This window comes from Rhinichthys klamathensis, unplaced genomic scaffold (assembly GCF_029890125.1).
Source record: "Rhinichthys klamathensis goyatoka isolate OS25496 unplaced genomic scaffold, OSU_Roscu_1.1 h1tg000440l_1, whole genome shotgun sequence".
Classification (NCBI taxonomy): domain Eukaryota; kingdom Metazoa; phylum Chordata; class Actinopteri; order Cypriniformes; family Leuciscidae; genus Rhinichthys; species Rhinichthys klamathensis.
Window position 1 is genome coordinate 1,417,262 of NW_026606936.1, and position 23,870 is coordinate 1,441,131.

The window sequence follows — 23,870 nt, forward strand, 5'->3', positions numbered from 1 at the left end:
TCGCCCATTCAGCATTTGGCATTCTGATTCCCCTTGAATCAGAATAAATTCTCGAATTATGTTGTATTTTAAAATCTTGAATTAATGATATCTGCAATACATTCATGTTGGCTCTGTTCTGTTTACCCTAAGGGGGGTTATTGCTGCTCTCCCTGCTCTTATCCATGCTAGACTGCATGGGTGCGCAGGGAGTTCTCGCCCACAACGGAACCATACCGCCAATCCAAACTGTATGCTAATTGTCAATCGTATTTGACGATAGTGGTCCTGACAGAAATGCTGGATTTTCAAAAGTATAGTTCACAGCACCATTGTTGTGCCATTGTTGCAGTACACTTGCACGATTGTGAGGACAATTGCTGCGTCCCAATTCGCATCCTATCCGTCCTAAATAGTATTCGAAATAGAATTAGTACGTCCCAAATCGTAGTATGTTGAAATGAGTGCTCCAAAGAGACCCGGATGGTCTACTATTTCCGGTCAGTATCCGAAGTGCAGATCGTTGCACACTCTAACGGCTGATATTGCCCACAACCCATCGCGCGTTGGACGAGGATTCGGTTAGAACTACAAACACAAGTGAAAAGTGTTCAAAAACTACAGACATGGAGGACACGTGAGTCCAACGGTTATGTAGAGAGGTTTTGATAAAGGGGTTTGAGTGATTAATTATCAGTATCTAACCTGACGAAAATGTATTTATTCAATGTTGTCCACATTATATTGCATCTGCAGCAGCATTGTGAACTTTTGCAAAGATGTGTTTAGCCATTAACTTTTAAATGCATTATTACATTCAAAATCCAAACACATGAGGAGAGTCTCGGCATGAAAGACCCACGACTGACAGATGAACGTGCGACAACATTTCTCTACGAAACCGTAAGAAATTAACTTAGATTGAATGGAGGATTTTAACTGTGACGAGATGATTGACAGGGCAGTTTACAGTGACAGGCTGCACGCAGCACGCGACAGATCTGTCCGTTAATGATGACGAAGTAGTATGTCCCAAAGCTTGCCTACTCTTTTGCTACACACTCAAAAGTATGTACTTTTTCTTTACAAAAAGAGTACATACTTTTAGGGCGTAGTATAAGTAGGCGAATTGGGACGCAGCAAATGACTTACATTTTCACATCCCCTAAACATGACACTGAACAAAATAAAACTGTGATTGGTTGCTTTACATGTCAGTCAGACGTCCTCTTGGGTGGTTCTTGGCCAATGAAAGCTGCAATGGAGTCCAGAGTCAGACCTTCTGCCGTCAGTCTGAAGGACTGGCTATGCGAGACTAGTTGGGTTTCGACTGGTTTGAGAACCTTGGGCCTAAAGCCACAAAGAACATGACGGACTACAGCTCTCAGATATTTAAGCGACTCCCTTATGAACAGAGGATGAAGTCATGATCGCAGTGCTCCCGCTTCATGCTCACCACAACGCAACTGCGCATCAATCACCTGAACTTATGGGCCATATTATAAAAACAGAGACCTCTGGACTCTTGGGCCAAGCTATCAGAGGACAGCCCATGCTCTCTGGCTCTCAGCACCCCTATACAATTTCTGTTTGAAGATTAATGTACTTGCAGTGAGTGGGTTCAGGGACGAGAGAACAAGGAGAGAATGGAAACAAACAGGAGTGCAGGAGAGAGAGGTGATACAGTATAACTTTGCTGCCTGTTTGGGAGCTAATCCCTGCAACTAAATTCCCTAAATGTTCAGACAATGTCGAGAGAGCCTGAAGGCAACGGCTCTGCAGAGCGGGTAATGTCAAAGAGAGGATATAGAGGGCACATTGGCGAGAGCGCTATATGACTCTCACTATGCTGTCTGAAGAGGCACTATAGTAAATACTAAACTAATAAAGAGACTTAATAGAAATAGAAAATCACTATGAGGGCAACTTTTGCTGCCAAACATTACATATAGGGTGATTTTTATCACTTTTTAATTTGCATTGGTTAATTTATGGTCCTGCTTCGTACATAATAAAGCTCCATGGGACACAAATAGCCAGAGATTTCATTTCAATTATTTGCATTCATCATAAAACAGGCCATACGAGGCAGATAATGCTTGCTGTGTTTTTGCTAGGAAAGCAGATCTATATACTATATTTAGAATCAGATTATATAATTTCTAAAGCCATATCTGGTCATTAATACAGCACGTTCCAGCTGCAAAGACCAGTATACTGTATGTTGTGTTTTACATACCACTAGTGAACGAATGAGGAACACTAAATGTGAAGCCGGAGTGACGTGATTACAGAAACACAAACAATTAATAATTAAATAAATAATTAAAGTTAAATCAGTAAATCAAACTAAATTATTAAAGAAAATATTATGAACCAAGGTGAAAAAACACTTAATTTCCCCAAATGCCATTACCTATTGAATTTCTCTTTACTGTAATTAATTGAATTATACTTCATTGCATTGCAATTCAAATTTGTTTTCAACTTCATGTAAGACGTGGGCAATTTAATTTAAATTCCAACACATGAACTAAGCAGGAGTAAATTATTCAATTCTCAATTTTGCTCAACCTTACCAAACCGTGCACCACTAAAGTCATGGTCACACTAGACTTTGAGCATGCACAATTTCTACTCCACTTTACAGTAATGCTGCAATCCTGCATATTTAAAGATTGTGTTCTTTTAATTCAGCTAAAAGGTCACGCTGTGGTATATCAATCTTCTATTGGTCACATGTCTTCAAGTGATACGAATAATCGCGGGTCAGGGTTCACCATGCTTGAACTTTGGAAAGCAGCGAAATCCGAGCTTGAGTTTTTGTTCTCTAGCATATGTATGAATGGAAGTCAATGGAATGCAAAATGTAGTGTGACCGCTCCTTTACCCATATCCAACAGTGGAAAATCTGAGAAAATCCACCAAAGTTTCAATATTTCTTTGCTGCCTGTTACTAATACAGGGGAAATGTGCATGTTTGTTCTTTTCTCTGTTTTCCTTTGCACAGCAAAGCTGTGATGTGCTGTAGTCCATGAGCAGAAAGTGAGGGAGAGCATCTAGACTTCTGCTGGCTTTAGGGGTGGTTGCTTCTGCTCTGATCTTACAGCTAGTTTGAGTCAGGTAGCTCTTTTTATACACACACAAAAACATAAACACTCTGACTTGCATACCCTGGAGTGAAAAAAAAATCCTTGACAAGCAAAGAGGATTCACTGAAAACACTAGAAAACACAGGGGCTCCAGAAACCCCCGTGGCTGCATTGAGATACAGCAGTAATTGATGGAGGTCCTGAGCCCAGTAGGCAGTCGGCCCCAGAATGCAACCTGCTGTCTTCTGAAACGTGATGGTGAAACTGAGCTTCTACTGAAAAAAAAAAAACATAGGTCTGCAGGATTGGTGCAATGTTCTGTGTAAATGTGAATGAGTTCTCTGATGTACCTTGCACATGAAAAAACTAAATCAGGGCTTAAACTGGACCAGAACAATCTGAAAATCTCTTATGCTCAACAAGCATTTATTTGACCAAAATACAGTAAAAACAGTAGGCTAACATTGTAAAATATTATTACAATTTAAAATAACAGTTTTCTATTTTTATTTATTTATTTGATAGCAAAACTGAATTTTCAGCAGCTATTACTCCAGTCTTCAGTGTCGCACAAATCTTCAGATATCATTCTAATATGCAGATTTTGTGCTCAAGTTACCTTTTCCCTTAACGTCAATGTTGAAGACAGTTGTGGAAACTCTTACATAATACCTAAATATCTTTACTGTCACTTTTGATCAATTTAATGTGTCCTTGCTAAATAAAATCTTATTTAAAAGCTTAAAATCTTACTGAAACCAAACTGATTCAGTGCACTGAATCATCATCGTCTTCTCTCAGACGCAAGCTTGACCTCGGTTGGTGGCCCACTAGCTAAACTAGTACCAAACTACCACTAACCAATCAGGACCAATGTGGAAAATGATGTACATACAATCACAAAAGGCTTTCAAAACAGGCAACTGTACCTTTTGGGAGGTTGGTGTAACACTTTGGGTCTCATAGAGTCTTAAATGGGGGCTAAAAGGTCTTATGGGATCTAAGTACTACTTTATTTTCAAAAAAACAAAGGCAAGATACAAGAGTCTATAGCTTGGAACCCTCTAAAATCCCAGAAAACATAAAACACTATTAATTAAAAATGCACACCAATTGACAAGAACCGACAAAGAAAAAAAGTTAAATAAGAAGGCTTAAATATACAAGGAACTAATTAACTGAAAGAAAATGCCAGGAAACAAACAAAAGGCAAGAAACCTGGCACAAAACAAAAGAGCTTCAGTTGGGGTGGACACTGGACAGTAACGAACACCAAATTTTAGAGTTCTTCCAATTTGATCTCAGCATATAATACAGTCTAAGAAAAAAAAAAAATCCAGGCCCAAAAGCCCTTTGGCGTGTCATTAAATGCCATCAAGGTAATAAATTAAAAGAAATCATAATGTATATGTTTACTAGCAACTTACTAACAATGGTGAAATTGTCAAGTGTTTTTCTTATTCAAATGTGTTCTTTCATGTAAATGAGCATATGACAAATTGCATATTACAGTAAGGTTTGGAGGGCAAAGCTGTAGGAGTTCTAAACATGAAAAAATTGTGGTAGCTCAAACAATAAAGAGAGAATATGAAAAGCACATGAGCTATTAATGAAACGGGCCACTGCGAAATGAGAATCTGTGAACTCGGGAAACATGTCCATGACATAGTTTAAAAAATGCCACTCACCCACAGTGAGTTGTCCTGTCAGCTGGCCAAGGTTATTTCGTGCATTCACTGTCACATTGCGGTCTGACTGTAAGACCAGAGGACTGTCCTGAAACACACAGTGAAGAAAGAAACTGGTTATATGATCTGGCATAATTAAAAAAAGTTACACAAGATAAAGCAATAAGACAGTAACAAGAACAAGGAAAAGGAAACAGGAAAATGAAACTGATTTTGCAACATTGCATCTCATTCACAACATTGTATTTTGGTTGCTATTAGTGATGTTGTACAGCATTCTAGACCATTGACACCTAAAATATGAAAAAGTAAAACAAATAAAACACTTTACAAACATTGTGAAAATAAGTAGTTTTTAATGCATTCTCCACTACTTAATTTTTCTTTAAACAGCCTTAAAATGTTATCATTTTCACTATGTAAAGCAAACTGAGCCTTTTTATGTTTTAAATAATCATCTGAATAAGATTTGGGTCAGTTTTAACCCGAATTCGTATATAACATTTTCTAAAACAGATATTGTATAAAAAAAAAAACATTTTTGTTTTTTGCATATGGATAAAAAAAAAAAAATAAAAAAAAAAAGAACCATTAAAATTTTTTTAATTAATAAAAAAGGAGGAAAGTAGTATAGTACTAGCATGGTAAAATACAGTAACATTTAAAACTTTGACTTTGAATCAAAAAAGTGAGTGACTGATCAGATGGTTTGTGACTGATCAGATGGTTTTAGTTAAAAAATATTAAGTTATGGCTGTTTTATAAGCTCGCCTTCCACCGGGTAAAAACTGACTTGGGAATACAAAACGTGCATACAGTTTTCTAAAACAATAGGAGGGTTAATTGCTTATAAGTAAAGCAGAAAAGAAAAGAAAAGAAAAGAAAAGAAAAGAAAAGAAAAGAAAAGAAAAGAAAAGAAAAGAAAAGAAAAGAACAAACGAACGAACGAACGAACGAAATGTCAGGTGATAATGCCGGTTTTCATCAATCATACTGAATTAACATCATTTGAATACAGAACCATGACGAAAAAGACAACACTGGAGCCTCACATTTGATGTACTTCTCTCTTTTCTCACTATTGTCACTACACTCACTACTGTTTTATGTTACTGGTAAACACTTTCATTTGAAAGATGGGACACTAATTTTGATGACTGGCATATGTTGTACCAGGGGAACTACTAACATCATCAAAACAACGTTCCTGCAATGTTGTGAAAATATTTATGATGGTAAAAACTTAACATCTGTTGTCTTAAGTACACAGGATAAAGACCTTAACACTACTAGCTATTGATGATGAAATGAGATATGAGATGATTGACATTTACATCTGTATTTAATACTGGTACTTGTGATCGGACAACCTGAAACAGATGTTATAATATTTGTAAATGGGTGTGCAGGTAATTTTATACAGAAGGTAAAGAATGATAGAGAGGATGTTAATGTGTTCAATGTGATGCTGTATGTGATATCTGAACTGTCAGAGACTCAGTGTGTGTGTGTGTGTGTGTGTGTGTACACATGCATGAATGCACTCTGGCTGGCAGGGGTGTGTGTTTGTGTGTTCATGCATGCAGAGATGCATGCTGTGGATCACTGGATTCAATGTATTTTTGTTGTGTGTAACTTTGATCCTACTGACCTACACGTCCCCTTCCATAACAGAGCCTCTGCTGTAGCGTAAATCAAACACAAGCACTGTCGTACAGTAGTTCCCTGCATATACGATTCATCTTAACCCCGGTCAGAATCATGAGGGCATGCAATTCTGAAATCACCCCATCATATATAATGTCTGTATATTATTTAGAGTGTTTTTGTGTGTTACCTTTATAAGCTGATCTGAGGCTCAATCTCTTTTAAAGCTTAAGAATCTGGGCATGAGAATTCTGCCCTTAGATTAGCTTCAAAGCACAGCACTCCCTTTTGACATTGATCGACCTGCCAGGCCACCAGATCAATATATCGACAAGTACAGTGTAGGTCCACAAGAGCAAGTTCCCCATTTCTTCGCTTTCTCTAATTTTCTTTCCCCCCTTATGTGTATATGTTTAGTGTGTGGCCAAATGTCTTCACTTGTGGACAGTTCACATAAATGACAAACATGTAGCAACATAATGGTTTTGATATTAAAGAAACATGTGCGTAATGGCTTATTCCTGACTGTTTTTATTGTCAGGGTCGAAAAAAATAAAAATAAAATGATTAATATGAATTTAATTTATACATTTCATTTCTTTTTTATGACACTGTTGTATACAAGTAATAGCAATCAAAATCAGAAAATATATAAGTAAATTATTAAACGATACATCAAGAAATAAGTATGTAGGTTTCAAATATTCTTCACATTGGAAAAGCTCACTGAGTTCTGCACTTTTGCGAAAACTCCCTTTATAATCAAAAAAGCTAAACTGCATGAAGAATAGCTTATTTACATACATTGTGTCTACACTTACTGTACATATAATGAGAGGATTTAAATGATGTCAAAAAGGCACAGAAAAAAAAAACAAGTTATGTAAACATACACAGTACTTATAGTCACTTATATGTCAGTGACAGAAGCCAACTGTTGTAATATAATGAGTAGTACTTAGTCGATCGCTTGAACAATAGAAGGAGTTTGGAACTGCAGTATCTGCAATGGCTGTCTCAAACTGTATAATTTGATCCAGATGATGTCAATCTAATGGAGTAAAACACTATATTCTCTAATTACCTCGGAAACACCCACCTACCCAGCCCTATGTGTGTTATCACCAGCTGTGGCATGCATGTTCAAAAGCTGAGATGGACAGTTTTATTGTTTTTTGATCATGGGTAAATAAGCAATGCAGAAGACAAGGTTTCTAAAAGGGCACATTCAAATCAAAAGTAAACAGTGAAAGGGCTGTGGAGTTTTTAAGCACATGACAAATCCATTAAAGCAAGCTTTACATTTTCATTTTAATTGCTCAACCTTGACGAAGACCTCCAAACACTCACCATTCAACTCCTTTTATCTAAACCCAACATGACGGGCTTGTGAAATCAGTCACCTGGTGGCTCAGAGGCAGAGCTGACACATGCAAATAACCTAATGGCCATTTACATGAAAAGAAGCCGCTTCGTCTTGAGTGTTGTCCTTTAATCTGATATTTATTTCCATTCCAATCAAACAGATACAAAATCTGCGTCCACAGCTCCCTGTCTCATTCTTCTCCTTCTGTCTTTACACAATGCTAAGCAGGATGCACAATGAGCAAGATAAAGAATGAAGAGAGAGAATTTGTGTAAAGAGTATTCAGGCATGATAATTCTGTGTTCCTCCCCGATGTCCACCTGTTCTTCATTATCACTCTTTCATTATTTTCCCTCTCGTTTAATGACACACCTGCTGAGATCCTAAATTTAGACACCCTTTTTCCTCTGCTGTGGCGACCCCTGTGATGTCTCCTATTGAATGGATTCTGTTTGATATTTAATCACAAAATCATACACACGCTCTCATTATAACAATGTAAATAAAAGATTAATTTTGAAGTTTAGACAGATTCATTCATTAAAACAGGAGTTTTCGCACTCAATGAGTTTGCACTGAACTGACTGAGAGCTTCAGTGATTATAAAGGACACGCACTTTCTTGCTGTCATGAGACTTTGTGACCTTTCCTATGTATTTACTTCACAATTCAGCACAAAAAAGTGACAACAATAGTTATACAGTTATAATAGTTTTTCATATTCATCTTTTATAATCTCTAAAAAAATTCATTCATAAGCAAAACGTCAAAAAAAAAAAAAAAAAAAACTATGTTAGGGAGTAGAAATGGCTAATGGGCCAATAAGTGTTCCTCTGCAACCATCCACTGTTTTAGTGGTAATTTAGTGTCTTTTTTCATTTTAAAATAAAAGTGTTTGAATTTCACCAAGCGTAAGTTTTCCTACATTATAAAAACTTTAGTTTTACAAATGTGGGCAATCTTTGAAGGATGAACAAAAAATGGTTTTGGTCATCACATTAAAAATAACATTTAAATTGGATAATATTTAGACTTTTGAGCTTTGAAGTTCTGGAAAAAGTTGTGCAAAGTCCTTAAACTCCTTTGTTCTTTGTTTTGCTCTTTGCAGATGTATAATACCAGGAAAAAGAATGTGAAAGTACACCACCATTCAAAAGTTTGGGGTCAGTGTCCATTCTTTTTATATTTTTGAAAGACATCTCTTATGCTCAATGAGGATGCATTTATTTGATTAAAAACACAGAAAAAAAGTGATGTTGTGAAATATTATTCAATTTAAAATAACTGTTTTATTGTTTAATATAATTTAAAATGTCATTTATTCCTGTGATGGCAAAGTTGATTTTTTTGTATCATTACTCCAGTCTTCAGTGTCACATGATCCTTCAGAATTAATTCTGATATGCTGATTTGCTCCTTACAGTGTTACCAAGAAATGTTTCTTAAAATAAGGTTTCATTAGTTAACATTAGTTAACACTGAACAAAATTATAAACGCAACACTTTTGTTTTTTGCCCCCATTTTTTATGAGCTGAACTCAAAGATCTAAGACTTTTTCTATGTACACAAAAGGCCTATTTCTCTCAAATATTGTTCACAAATCTGTCTAAATCTGTGTTAGTGAGCACTTATCCTTTGCCGAGATAATCCATCCACCTCACAGGTGTGTCATATCATGATGCTGATTAGACAGCATGATTATTGCACAGGTGTGCCTTAGGCTGGCCACAATAAAAGGCCACTCTAAAATGTGCAGTTTTACTGTATTGGGGAGGTCCGTGACCACCATTTGCCTCAGGCAGTGCAACACATCTCATTCGCATAGAGTTGATCAGGTTGTTGATTGTGGCCTGTGGAATGTTGGTCCACTCCTCTTAAATGGCTGTGCGAAGTGCTGGATATTGGCAGGACCTGGAACACGCTGTCGTATATACCGATCCAGAGCATCCCAAACATGCTCAATGGGTGACATATCTGGTGAGTATGCTGGCCATGCAAGAACTGGGATGTTTTCAGCTTCCAGGATTTTGTGTACAGATCCTTGCAACATGGGGCCGTCCATTATCATGCTGCATCATGAGGTGATGGTTGTGGATGAATGGCACAATAATGGGTCTCAGGATCTCGTCACGGTATCTCTAGCTATGTTTTCTATCCACACGTTTTTATCCGAATTAAGTGATATCGAATGAAAAATGCCTTATGGAAACAGTAAAATTCTATTGAATTTCATGAATATCGACTCAAATTAAATACGTTCCGTCTCATCGGATTTTATCTTGATCGATATACGGCTTATGCGATAAACGCTAGTTTTGAGATTAAGTTTTAGGTCATTTTATGGTTGCAACACGCCACAAAACATAGAAGAAGAAGTTTTAGTTCATTTCCGCCCAGTATTTCCGCTCTGTTTGCGCACACATGGCGGGTGTCAACAAAGACAGATGTAAGTGGACAAAGCAAAAAAATGCTTCAACCAAAGGGTTTCCGTGAAGTGTCTCTGAACCACGATCTCCCAGTTTCAGGCCGCCTCCGTTGTTGTCGGGCCGATAGCATCGTTTTCTTATTATAGCTTGTTATTACATGGCTTGATTGAATTCTAATGTAGAATGCGGTCTGTTATTTCTTGATAACAGACCGCTGCTAAGTATAACACACCGTTGCCATGAAAAACAGAGTGTTGCCATGGACGCAGTTCAGAGACGGAACGGACTATTTTCTTTAACGGAAGCCCTATGAGCGGAAGCAATACAATCGTTTTTAAATCAATAAAATCCTTTTTAAATCAATATTTTGTGTCAAATTATTGATTTATTTGGTAGGTAGCCATGTAATAAGATAATGTATAGCGAGGCGGTTGTTATAGCGAATACAACCCCTTCAGGCTAACAACCGCCTCACTATACACTATCCCTTACATATGTCGCTATCAGCTGGCACATAAGCACTATTAGGCTACAACTTGTGCAATATTGATTATTTGTTGGTAGATGGCGCGATCCATTTTGTCTAGTAAAACTTTGTTCGCAAATGTTTGCTTTAAAGTTGTGCGATTCAGTGCGAAAATGAATGGAAACACTTTAAAATGTCTCAAATCAATCCGAAATAGCAATTTGATCGCAAAACAGCATGTGACGTCATTACGCACAGGTTTTTATTCGCTTTAAAGCTGTTGGATGGAAACACACTTTCACCAGCTTTATTCGCATAAGTTTTTTTTACCGAACTTCAGATAATTTGATTAACAAGTGGATGGAAACTTGGCTACTGTGCATTCAAAATGCCATCAATAAAATGCACCTGTGTTCATTGTTCAGAACGTACGCCTGCCCATACCATAACCCACTGCCACCATGGGCCACTCGATCCACAACGTTGACATCAGCAAACCGCTTGCCCACACGACGCCATCTGTCTGCCATCTGCCCTGTACAGTGAAAACCGGGATTCATCCGTGAAGAGAACACCTCTCCAAAGTGCCAGACGCCATCGAATGTAAGCATTTGACCACTCAAGACGGTTACGACTACGAACTGCAGTCAGGTCGAGACCCCGATGAGGACGACGAGCATGCAGATGAGCTTCCCTGAGACGGTTTCTGACAGTTTGTGCAGACATTCTTTGGTTATGCAAACCGATTGTTGCAGCAGCTGTCCGGGTGGCTGGTCTCAGACGATCTTGGAGGTGAAGATGCTGGATGTGGAGGTCGTGGGCTGGTGTGGTTACACGTAGTCTGCGGTTGTGAGGCCAGTTGGGTGTACTGCAAAATTCTCTAAAAACGCCTTTGGAGACGATTTATGGTAGAGAAATGAACATTCAATTCACAGGCAACATCTCTGGTGGACATTGCTGCAGTCAGCATGCTCATTGCACGCTCCCTCAAAACTTGCAACATCTGTGGCATTGTGCTGTGAGATAAAACATTTTAGAGTGGCCTTTTATTTTGGCCAGCCTAAGGCACACCTGTGCAATAATCATGCTGTCTAATCAGCATCATGATATACCACACCTGTGAGGATGGATTATCTCGGCAAATGATAAGTGCTCACTAACACAGATTTAGACAGATTTGTGAACAATATTTGAGAGAAATAGGCCTTTTGTGTACATAGAAAAAGTCTTAGATCTTTGAGTTCAGCTCATGAAAAATGGGGGCGAAAAACAAAAGTGTTGCGTTTATAATTTTGTTCAGTGTACTTTAGTTAACATGAACTAAGAATGAACAATACTTCTACAGCATTTATTAATCTTAGTTATGTTAATTTTAACATTTACTAATGCATTATTATATCAAACATTGTATTTGTTAAAATTAGTTAATGCACTGTGAACTAACATGAACAAACAATGAACGACTGTATTTGCTTAACTAACATTCACAAATATCAACACATACTGTAACAAATGTATTGCTCATTGTCAGTTCATGTTAGTCAATACAAAAACTAATGTTAACAAATTAGACCTATTTCTTATCATTATCAATGTTGAAAACAGTTGTGCCGCTTAATATTTAGTAGAAACAGTGCTAGATTTCTTCAGGATTCTTTGATGAATAGAATGTTCAAAAGAACAGCATTTATTTGAAATAGAAATCTTGTAACATTATAAATGTTTTACTGTCACTTTAAACTATTGTATTTATCTTTGCTAAATAAGTATTTCTTTTTTTCTTAAAATAAATATTGACCCCAAAATTTTGAACTGTATTAAAAAAAATTGTTCGGATTGATATAAGGGTGTCCAAATCCCAATAAATCTAGCTAAGGCCAAGTTTTAAGGTTGTATTTTCTGTTTATTTTAACATATTTTGAGAAGTGAATTATCTATTGTTTCGTTCTAGTTAAAATACACACAGACATTCAGCACCATGGATAGCACACATAATGGAAAACAGATGATGCAAGAGACTTGAAGTAAGTTCAGGGTTAAAACACTTACACTTGTCTCTTTCTGGAGTAGAAGAGGAATTAAATGAGGAATCTCTCATCATGAGTGGGTGTGAGATGTCAGGCTTTTGAGTTTAATGTACTGTCTAACAAACTCACTTAAATTGCATCAGAGAGAGGCATTTCAAATGTAAAAAAAAAGAGTAATTTCTCAGTAATGTCATGTTATATTGACACGACACTATAGCTTGTCATACAATCAAACGAGTGTTACACATTAACCTCCTTCAGACAGACTCCAGGAGGATCATGTTTATATATTTGTGATCAGTAGTAGGGCTACACAATTAATCAAATTAAAATCAAAATATGGCATAGAGGGATGATTAAATCACAAAATAGACACACACACACATACTACAAACTATATATAATGTATATACCCAACAGTTTGAGTGTGTGTGTGTGTGTGTGAGTGTGAGTGTGTGTGTGTGTGTGTGTGTGTGTGTGTGTGTGTGTGTGTGTGTGTGTGTGTGTGTGTGTGTGTGTGTGTGTGTGTGTGTGTGTGTGTGTGTGTGTGTGTGTGTGTGTGTGTGTGTGTGTGTGTGTGTGTGTGTGTGTGTGTGTGTGTGTGAAGCCTCAAACCTCCATCTAGCCTCAAATCTTGAATGAAGTGTCGCACACATTTTGGACCTTCTCTGTTTGTTTTCAATGCAATAGTAAATATAGTAGTGGTTGTCTGAATAAGTATAGCGTTTTCGTTTTTTACTCAAGAAACACTATATATATAAAGACTATTGTTTTATGTATTTTAGGAACGGAGCAGAGTGTCATAGTCTAGCATTTGTCCTCGAGTCAACCAATACTGTCTTAAATAGGCTGTGCAAAGCACTTCATCTTTTACAACATGAGATTTTGGCCAAATTACAGAAAAAATAGCACCCAAATAGTTACAATAAACTTTATAACCTGTAAGTTGATGAAAACCTAATGCTGCCTTATAGATGCAGTTCAAAAACCTTGTTAACCTCATTGATTTTGGTCAAATGTTAATAAGGACATATGCAAATGTCTGGCCATATATAACGCCACAATATCAACACTGACAACACAGTGTTTAATTATTTTAAAAAAAAAAAATGTGTTTCTATTTTCTGAAAAGTAGCAGTTTTGCAACTTTAAACTAGCAAGCTATTTCTGCCCAACAGCGATGATATCCTAATATTAAAATATTATTAAAATACAGTCACTTTTAATTTAGCTTTGTAATCAATTTAATGCATCTTTGCTGAATAAAAGTATTAATTGCTTTAAAAAAATAATAGTAATATCTGAATTATTACCACTACAGAAAAAGCTAAGAAAATTCCAATTTCATTCATTTAACCTTGCTGTGGGAGGGTGTGGAAAAGGAAACCTTTGCCATGAAGGGGGCGACACGATGTGAAGAATGACAAACCAATATATCTCCAGGTGGAATAAAGGTAACAAGGTTCCATTTATGACACTATAAAATAGCAGAGAATGAATGTATGTTCCTGCACACTAAGGGGGTATAAAGCTTAAGACCACATTTCTGCCTTTATGAAGGCACGTCTTAGGAAAGACTCTCAGCGTAAGTCTTAGTGCCTAAAATTTTCCACCAGGGCAATACAATCCGTATTGTCTGATTTAAGAAAAAAAAAAAACACACACACACACACAATCCGAGTGCCTGTTTATTATAGAACAAGTAAATTACTATTTATATGAGGATATAGAAAGAATCTAATTTTGTGTGATGGTATTATAATAGGATCTAAGGGATATATACAATTCTAATATATCATGACCTAAGATACTAGTTACTTACATCTAGCCATTTCTGACATCTTTTCTCCAATAAAACTCTTGATTCATTATACTGAGTTATAAATTCAAAGTGACATACCTCATCTATCAAGTGCTCCAAACTTCAGAATATTATAGATATTAATATTCAGTTATTGTGTCTTCGGGCACTTTAACCAAAAATATATATTTGAGTTGCTGCACTAGTCTTAATGCCCAAATCATTGGCATTCAGTTGCGTGATTCAGGCATCTATACATCTACAATGTACTGTAGTTACACTAAGATTTAAATTAGCTTCAGTCACTGCTCCGGATGAGGTCAGCATGTAAAGTGGATTTAGATCTCTCTCTCTCTCTCTCTCTCTCTCTCTCTCTCTCTCTCTCTCTCTCTCTCTCTCTCTCTCTCTCTCTCTCTCTCTCTCTCTCTCTCTCTCTCTCTCTCTCTCTCTCTCTCTCTCTCTCTCTCTCTCTCTCTCTCTCTCTCTCTCTCTCTCTCTCTCTCTCTCACACACACACACACACATTTGAGATCTCACATTTTAAGCGAAAGACAATATTTTTAAGGCAGCTTTGGTGGAAAGAGCACTGTCAGTCACTGCCAAACAGAAAGCAAACAGCTGTCCGTGCGTGACTGTGGTGGGTAAACACAAATACTGGCTTTCATTGCCTTTGCCACTGTGCCCTGTAACACATTTCTAACACAATTATTATTGCAATGCAGGGGCAAACACATGTCCTCAAACACCCACGCAAAACAATATTTGTATACTGTATGTGCCTATACTAGTGAGATCTGGGCTGGTAACCAAAAAAAACTGAGTCTGAATCCTTCATTAACGTAAAATTGCTGAGTATAAAGGGTTGTTAGAACTATGAGCACAAAGATGAAGTTGTTTTATTTTATAATAGTCCCTGAATCACCTAATCATCATCTAATTATCATAAACCAAAAGCAAAATTAGACTCAGGTGTGTATGGAAGCCCGGGCGGACTTATCAACAGATGTGCTGATCCAACTGTTCTTTATTCATCTAAGCTAAGAGTAAAAGAAGCTTGATTTCATTCAATCTCTCAGGTTAAAGACACACATTTCATGTTTTTCAGTTTTGCTCACAGGTAAAAAAAAACCCCAAAAAACAAGATTCGTGTTGTAAAATTATCAATGTTAGCTGAATAACTTTACAGATGCAGTTCATGCATCAGTTACTATTTCAGTATTGATAACACTTTACAGTAATATTCTCCTTGATATTAGTTAATGTGATAGGTATCATGAATAAAAAAAATAAGAATATTGTTAAATAATTTATGGTAACACTTTACAGAAATGTCCACAACTTTTGATTCAAAAAAATTATTATTAACTATTATTATTAATTATTATTAACACTTACAAAATAGTCAATATGCCTCAACAAGTAAAGTCACAACATAATGATACCTTTGCAAATCATAAGCTAATGATTAATTAAAGCAGACAACTGGAAGTTGAAATACATGGCTTCCGCCCATTGTGGTAATTAACATATTCATTTACACTATTAGTTACTATGTAAGGAAATAATACATTATGACACATTTAATTAATAACAATTCAAATATTACTTAATCTAATCATATAGAATCTGAATTCCTGATGCAGTAATCATTAATAAATGGTTTAGTTCTTCATACATTAACTCATACCTATCTGTGCCTTAGTTACGCATGAATTAATGCATATTAATTCAACCGTATTGTAAAGAGTTACCATATTTTTCATTGTTAGTTCACGTTAACTAATGTAGATAACTAATGTCAACAAATTAAACCTTATTGTAAAGTTTTCTTGAATTCATAAATCTTGGTTAATATTAATGAACAAATGTAAGCAAATCGTAATTTGGTTATTTTATCCTGAAGTGACTTCTATCTCTACAGCAGACTTTTGTTGCTGTGAGGACGTGCACTAATATAGATGCATTTCAACTGTATTCCGGCTGTATTCACGAGTGTCAACATTGCACAATTGCAGATGTAGACTGACTAACTAACTAACAAACTAAATTGGGATTTTTGTTGTTTTTCAGTATGAGGAACATACTGTATTTCAAACATTAAATGAAAACATGTTGAGATATTAAAACCTTTTTTCAGAGAATTCTTCAAATATACTTCTCATTAAAAAATAAAAATAAACAAGTAGGTAACACTTTATTTTACAGTGTCATTGCACGCTGTATTACTATAGTAATTACTATAAATTGTGTATAATTACATGCAACTAACCTTAATCACACCCTAATCCGAACCCTAATCGTATTCTGCCCTACAAAGCCAAAAGGCAGTAACTGACCAGAGTGTCAAACTGAGAAAAATGACTTTAAAGTTTTTTGTTTTGTCCACACAAATGTATTATAGGTAGAGCAATGAAAATCTGGTGACTTGTTGCCCAGATGAAGAAATGTGTGTATATAAAAAATCTTGTGCTCAAAGTTGACCTTTGACCCTTATTTGTCAGATACTGTACTCTGCCTTTGTATTATTTACTAAAAAATAAGGAGTCGTGCAAAGGCAAAAGGCAGTAACTGACATATAATCAATATTTGCTTACCACCATTTAGAAGATAATTAACTGATCACCTTCATTAAAGTCTAATGATCATGGCATTTGTTTTAGATGACACACAAATACTTAGACATGTCGTTGTTGCTATCCAGTGCTGGGAGTGCATTCAGTTGGAGTCAATGCATAAACTAAAAAACTTCAATTTTGTGTGCAGCAAAACCAACAGATAGGTGACACAAGAGTGTACAGTGTGAATAAATACAACAACTATCTCTGATAATTAAAAACAATCATTTATTTGAAAGAGAACGCAAATATATAAATTTATTAATGGATGGTTTGAAATTCATGTATAGAGATAAAAACAACGGTGGGCAACAACCTGCAAACAACGGTGGGCAACAACCTGCATAACTACCTCCTCCATAAACATCACTCCTCCACAAGAAGTGAGAGCCAGAAAGACCTTCTGTTGGGGGGCATAAGAGGACAAAGTTTTTTTAAAATGTCTTCTTTCTTTGTCTCCTCAATGCCCCGGTCATGTGGCCTCAGGGGAGAGGGCATCTTGAGATCAAACTTGGCCAGGAGGAAGTCCAGTTCAGTGAAGTCACAGTCTCTGTGGCTGTGCTTAAAGAAGAGGCTCCTGGACCCATGCCGTAGCTGAATTTCAGCCATCTGGCTCAACTTCGGTGTCTTCTTCAACACCTTAAATTACATTACATCTTTTAATCATATGAAATTAAACAAACATTTTTGGTTAAACAACATGCTGCACAATGAGCTTTACTGTTAAAATTAAAACATTGAATAAAAATTAAGTTTTAATCTTAATTTATTTGTATTAGTGTTATTATTATTACATTGAGACGTTTCTAAATTCTACTGTACAACAGTAATATATTTCTGTCAAGTTAAACCGAACTTTTATTTTGACGGGTTGCCGTGAAGACCTTTGAGTTTCTGTTTATGACATGACGAAAGTTTTTCTCAAATGAAGCGGTTAAATGCTCACAACACTTGATAAAACAACCACTCAACACATTTGACAGCTCGTTTTTTATGTGTGTAGAAGTGTAGAAGTAAGTGATTTAGTGACAATTATGGACAGTAACTGAAACGCGGCAAATTTTTATGGACAGTAAAACAAAGGCAGATCATCGTAACTGCAAGGTGGCACCGTAACATCTCTTTTATGAATGGCTTAACAAAGGCAGAGTACGTAACTGGACTTTTGCGTCGAAGATCAAAGCCAAAGAATGGTAACTGCAGTTACCGCTTTCTGCCATGGTTGCTTGTATGGTTTTGGGAGTTACTGTGAACACAACCCTCTATTTTTTCGAAAAAACAGTCAAATTGAGTATAGATATTTATCCACATGATAAAGGAGGTCTTTAATATCCCAAAAATGACATTAACTCATTTTTGACCAAAAATGCAGTTACTGCCTTTTGGCTTTGTAGGGCAGTATAGTAAGTAGTTAATTATTATTATTACTCGGTACTTAAATGTATAATAACACTGTAACACCGACACCTTGAAATAAAGTGTAACCAACAAGTATATTGTCTTAGAAGTTTGTCTTTCCCCCCCTACTTATAGTGGCTGTGGACTAATCGTGAAACAATTTCCAGATCATTTCTGAATAAAATATAACTTAATATATTGTAAAATGACTGGGAAACCAGTTTGCATATTTATGAAAACTTCTTTGATCACATACAGGCCAAACGTTTCGCACTTTGAGGAATGGGATTATACTAACATATCAGACTGCTCACACACACAAAGTACTGCTGATCCCAGCTGACAAACACCCAGCACTGATGTCTGGATATCATCCAATCTCACAGTGGCCTTGGGCAGAGTGGAATATGATTGGTTGCCAACCAGAGTCAGAAATTTGAGTATTAAGCATTAAATCCAGCCTTATGATTAGTGCCAGTCTGTAATGTCCTGCCCTGAGTACACTTCCCAAGACACTCCTAGCAAAAGCATTCATAAAGTTTAGATGAAACAAACATTGAAGAAGATTTATTTGATGCAACTTTGCAAAGTTGGCTATTTATGGTAAAAACAACCATCATAGAAGATTTATTTGATGCTATCCTTTACATAAAGTTTTATTTTTGTGGCTTCCATAAATCAATATAAGCAATGTGATTTTCGAGCACACAACAGATTGTTGTGTGTAAATTATTCTCTCTTTGAGGGCCAAACCTCGCAAGGGTTGGTTGCACACAGATGCACACACCCACACACACACACACACACACACACACACACACACACACACACACACACGCACAAACAAATGCATGCTCAACACAAGAAAGTAGAATGAAACCGGAGAGAAAGTCTTGTCTGATTGGTAATAGGTTATTGATTAGCGAGTCAGTCCAATCCTGTGGTTTGTTGGCGGTTTGAGCTCAACTAGCCAACCTGTTCTCAGAGCAATCAACAAAAGATAATGCCAGCAAAAGCAACCTGAAGACAAATGAAATAATAACATTAATATTGCTGAAAAAAATCTACCACGTTCTACTATCTTCTATTTTGCAGCGAGCGTACGTGAGCATTCTTTGAGTTTGATGAGTTCTCTGCACTTTAGTGACACTCGTTCTGTCATTCTCTGCTGACTGTTCTTCTAAACATGCTAAAAGTTTCTACCCTGCATTGAGCCAATATACTTCTATTGATTGATTCCTTAGCCATGGCCTGTACTGCACACACACACAGTCAAGTTCACACACAGCAAATCCACACAGTAATACAGAAATTGGCTTACAAGATGGTGAACTTCATGTTTTAAAGATGAGCTAAACCACATCAGACAGGTGACAGTACTGTCAATGCGAGTTTGAAATTATATGAAGCATAATAGAATGCATTTTTCTGAAATGTTCTTGAGAGGCAAGCTTAAAATAACAGTTTGACATGCACTGCTGTTTAACACTGTGTGTTGAATCTCTTGATCTCCAGGTCTACATCTTATTAAAGCAATAGTTCAGCGAAAGATGAAAATTCTGTCATCATTTACCCACCCTCATGTCATTCCAAAACCTTTCTTTGATTTTTTTTCTTTCCTTTTTGGAACACGAAATATTAATTTTGAACAGTGTATTTGCGGTTTCTTAACATGTAATTACAATTAATGAGAAATGCAGCTTTAAAGCTTCAAAAAGAACACAAATCGTCAAAAGTATGATAAAAGTGGCCCATAATATACATGCTTTATATATTTCAAGTCGGTTGAATCCATATCATAGTTTTATGCGAGGAATAAAGCTACAATTTAGGTCATTCGAAATCCATAAGTGAAGTAGTGATGCCTGATTTGTTATTAGCTAAATTATTAAAATATGTACTATAAAAAAATATATGTTCTCTTGAATCATTCTAGATAGATAAATAGATGATAGATCTGCATCTGGACAGATAGACAAAGAAATAGCGAGCTAGATTACAAAGAGCTATATGCCGTTTCATTACATGCATATTACGTCCACGTACTGTAAACCTAAATATATTCAATGACAATACATTCACATTCATACACACATTCATCTTGTCATTTTTCAGGCCCACACTCATTTTAATTATGAGCAAGCTTTTTATAGATTCAAGCCACAGTGTGGCTTTACAGCAGCATAACATAATGCATCACTCTCCCAAGAGTATTTCTCATGCTCTCAGCTAGATCTCCGCTCCGATCCCAGCGTGAGCAGACCACAGGGACTATTTGTCACAGTACTACTTGATGAAACCCCTCCTCTTTAATATAATGCTTATCTTCCCCTATTGATCTTCATTTTACTGCCTCGTAATTGTATGCAGTATGCTGTAAATGAGCAGTCCATATAAAATCTTTTGATCTTCTAAGTTTTCCTGTGCAGGCAACAAATTATCGTTTGTTGCCTTATCATCCTCATGGGGAGACCTGGAGATCTGGGCTTATCTATAATGGTAGTGCAAGCACACTGATGTTACAGTGGCCCTGTTTACACCTGGTATTAAGATGCATTTTGGTCGATCGGATAACAAGTGGCCGCTAAATACAGGCGTAAACAAGGTCTAAAGCATTTTGAGTTTGTCCACTTTCAACCACTTCCAGAGGTAGTTGAAAACATATTCGACCGGATTGCTTTCGTAGTGTAGACGCTCATGTGGTGGAATGCGTTCTAACATCCACAAAAGTCTGCCTACTCTCTGCCTACTGACCTAATGCTTAAACATTATGGGAAGTGCGCTATAGTCAGACGAGATTTCAACTTTGTTGGCTGAAGACTCGAGTTTGGTTTGAAGATGAAAGACGTACCAAGCACAATGTTCTCTCACCATTCCTGATTTCTAACACTCACAAACTTCGGCGTGGTCTTGGGGCTGTTATAGCAGAAACTAAAGCTGCTGCTTTCTGAGTGTTTTTCAGTTGTCTCTGTGTAAATTTACACAGATAATGTCACTTAACTCATAATACTGTCCAAATTGGGCAAGTTTATTTTGTCCATTAGATTGAAAGATCTGATAAAGCATACATTTACATAGACCTATATATATATATAAAGATGGCAATATCCCAAATCATTGTCCTTGTGAGGACATGTTTTGGTCCCCATGAGGAAAACAGACTGAGAATTTATTTATTTTTTATGTAAAAATGCATAAAGTTTCTGTGATACGTAGGTTTAGGGGTAGATTTGGGGTTGGAGGATATAATTTACTTTTTGTACAGTATAAAATCATTGTCTATCGAAAGTGTAGAAAGTGTGTGTGTGTGTGTGTGTGTGTGTGTGTGTGTGTGTGTGTGTGTGTGTGTGTGTGTGTGTGTGTGTGTGTGTGTGTGTACGGTTTTTGGCAGTAAACAAAAAAAAAAATATATATATACTGTATATATATATATATATATATATATATATTGAGAGAGAAAGGGGAAATGGGATTGAAACACAAATGAGGCTATATTCAAACCTTCATCTCCCATGTGAGCACCAAGGCTCAACATGTCAGAAATCTCAAACAAAGAGAGCAAGGAAAAACAATGCTAAAGGTGGCAAATTAGAGTAAGAAACATGTACCTCATGTATTTTGTTGATGATCTATAAGGCCTTGTCAGGTCAAACTCAGTTTTGCTATTTTGGCACAAATCTGTGATCAACACAGGCCAGCTGTGTTCATCTTCCAAAAAACATGAACAAAAGTACTCAAAGAAAATATGTCCCAGAATATATTAAATGCACGATTACTTTGAAGGACAAATTTGAGACAGATTTTTCCACCAATCAAATGAAAATCAGGTTTGAGAGGCTACATGGTGCTAAGAATATGCACTTCAGAAAAAAAGTGTTCAATTATGCTCTTATCAGAATTTTTTTTTATATCACATATATAAACGCCAATCTGCATGTGCATTGAAAGAACATGTTCAGACAGATAATAAAGAAATGTCTTGAACATTTTTAAAATACTTCCTGCACTGACTAATGACAGTCCTCATGAGTCTCCATCCCACCAATGAGAAACACAGAAGAGGCGCTTTGCAAATTAAAAACCATTGACAATTCACACAATTCAAGAAACATTATAGCTGAAGATACTGGAGAATAATAACTAAAGCCAAATGGCTGCAGCTAAAGGAAATGTTGACCAAAAACATCCAAAATGTGGTTGCATAATTATAAGCCCAGCATATCAATATCTTAAAGCATTGTTGTAAACAGAAATGTTTCCATATAGCTTAACATGTTCGGGAAAACCATACTACCATAACACTCATATTCATACTGTATGTATACTGTTCAAAAGTCTGGGGTTAGTAAGATTATTTCTGAAAGAAATTAATTCAGCAGGGATGCAATCAATTTATCAAAAGTGACAGTAAAGACTTACATTGTTACAAAACAATTCTAATAAATGCTATTCTTTTGAACTTTCTATTCATCAAAAAATTCAGAAAGAAACTATCACAAAAATATTAAGCAGCACAAGGTTTTTCGACATTGATAAGTATAAGAAATGTTTACTGATATATTGTGATGATATTTCACAATATTACCGTTTTTACTGTATTTTTGATCAAATAAATTGGTGAGTATAAGAAACTCCCACAAGGGGATGCACTCAAATTGACCTTTCGTACATTTTCAGTGTGACAAAATAATATCACTCATTTTTAACATTCCTTCTTAAGTCATTAATTGTTCAAACTTCCACAAGTTAAGACTTTTTCACCAAACGACCCCATTTTTAGAAAGTCAAGTTTTTTTGTTGACAACTGGACGCCACATACTGAATGAAACATGCAACATAATGAGATAACAATACAGAAGATTATTGTTTGAAATGTTTAACACTGCATATTTTACATACAACCTTCACATACTACAAAGTATGTCATATTCAGTGAATACTGTATAGAATGCCATAAGTAGTAAGCTAGTATTCCTTTCAGAAACATTATTGTGCACATAAACAAGAAGCCTTCAAGAAGCATTATTCAATCTTAACACTTAAGTTTTCAAGGACAGACATTCAATGCTGAATGAATGTGCTCTATAAACTTTTAAATTAATATTTTATTGACAACAATGGAGCAGCTTAGAGAAGATAACATTTCTAGCAAACACCTTTTTTTACTTACTTTAAAGTGTTCTCAGCGACATAAAGGAACAGTTTATCTCAATAAAGCAGCCATTTTCCTTTCTGCACTATGAACAGGGTAGAAGCAAATCTCCAGCAAAGGTTGTGCATCACTTTCTAAATCTAAAACTCAAAGATTATTTGGATTTATCATTGTTAGCAGTCTCTGGAATTTCCTGTCCAGACTTCATTTCT

The 23,870-nt window shown here is 36.1% G+C and overlaps 1 protein-coding gene across 1 annotated transcript in view; it reads right to left on the reverse strand.

Annotated features, from left to right (window-relative positions):
• LOC130071394 (zeta-sarcoglycan) overlaps window positions 1-23,870 on the reverse strand; it is a 146,743-nt gene that overhangs the window by 67,142 nt on the left and 55,731 nt on the right. Inside the window, 1 exon segment of the mRNA XM_056236186.1 lies at window positions 4,760-4,847. Coding sequence (XP_056092161.1) covers window positions 4,760-4,847 — 88 coding nt within the window.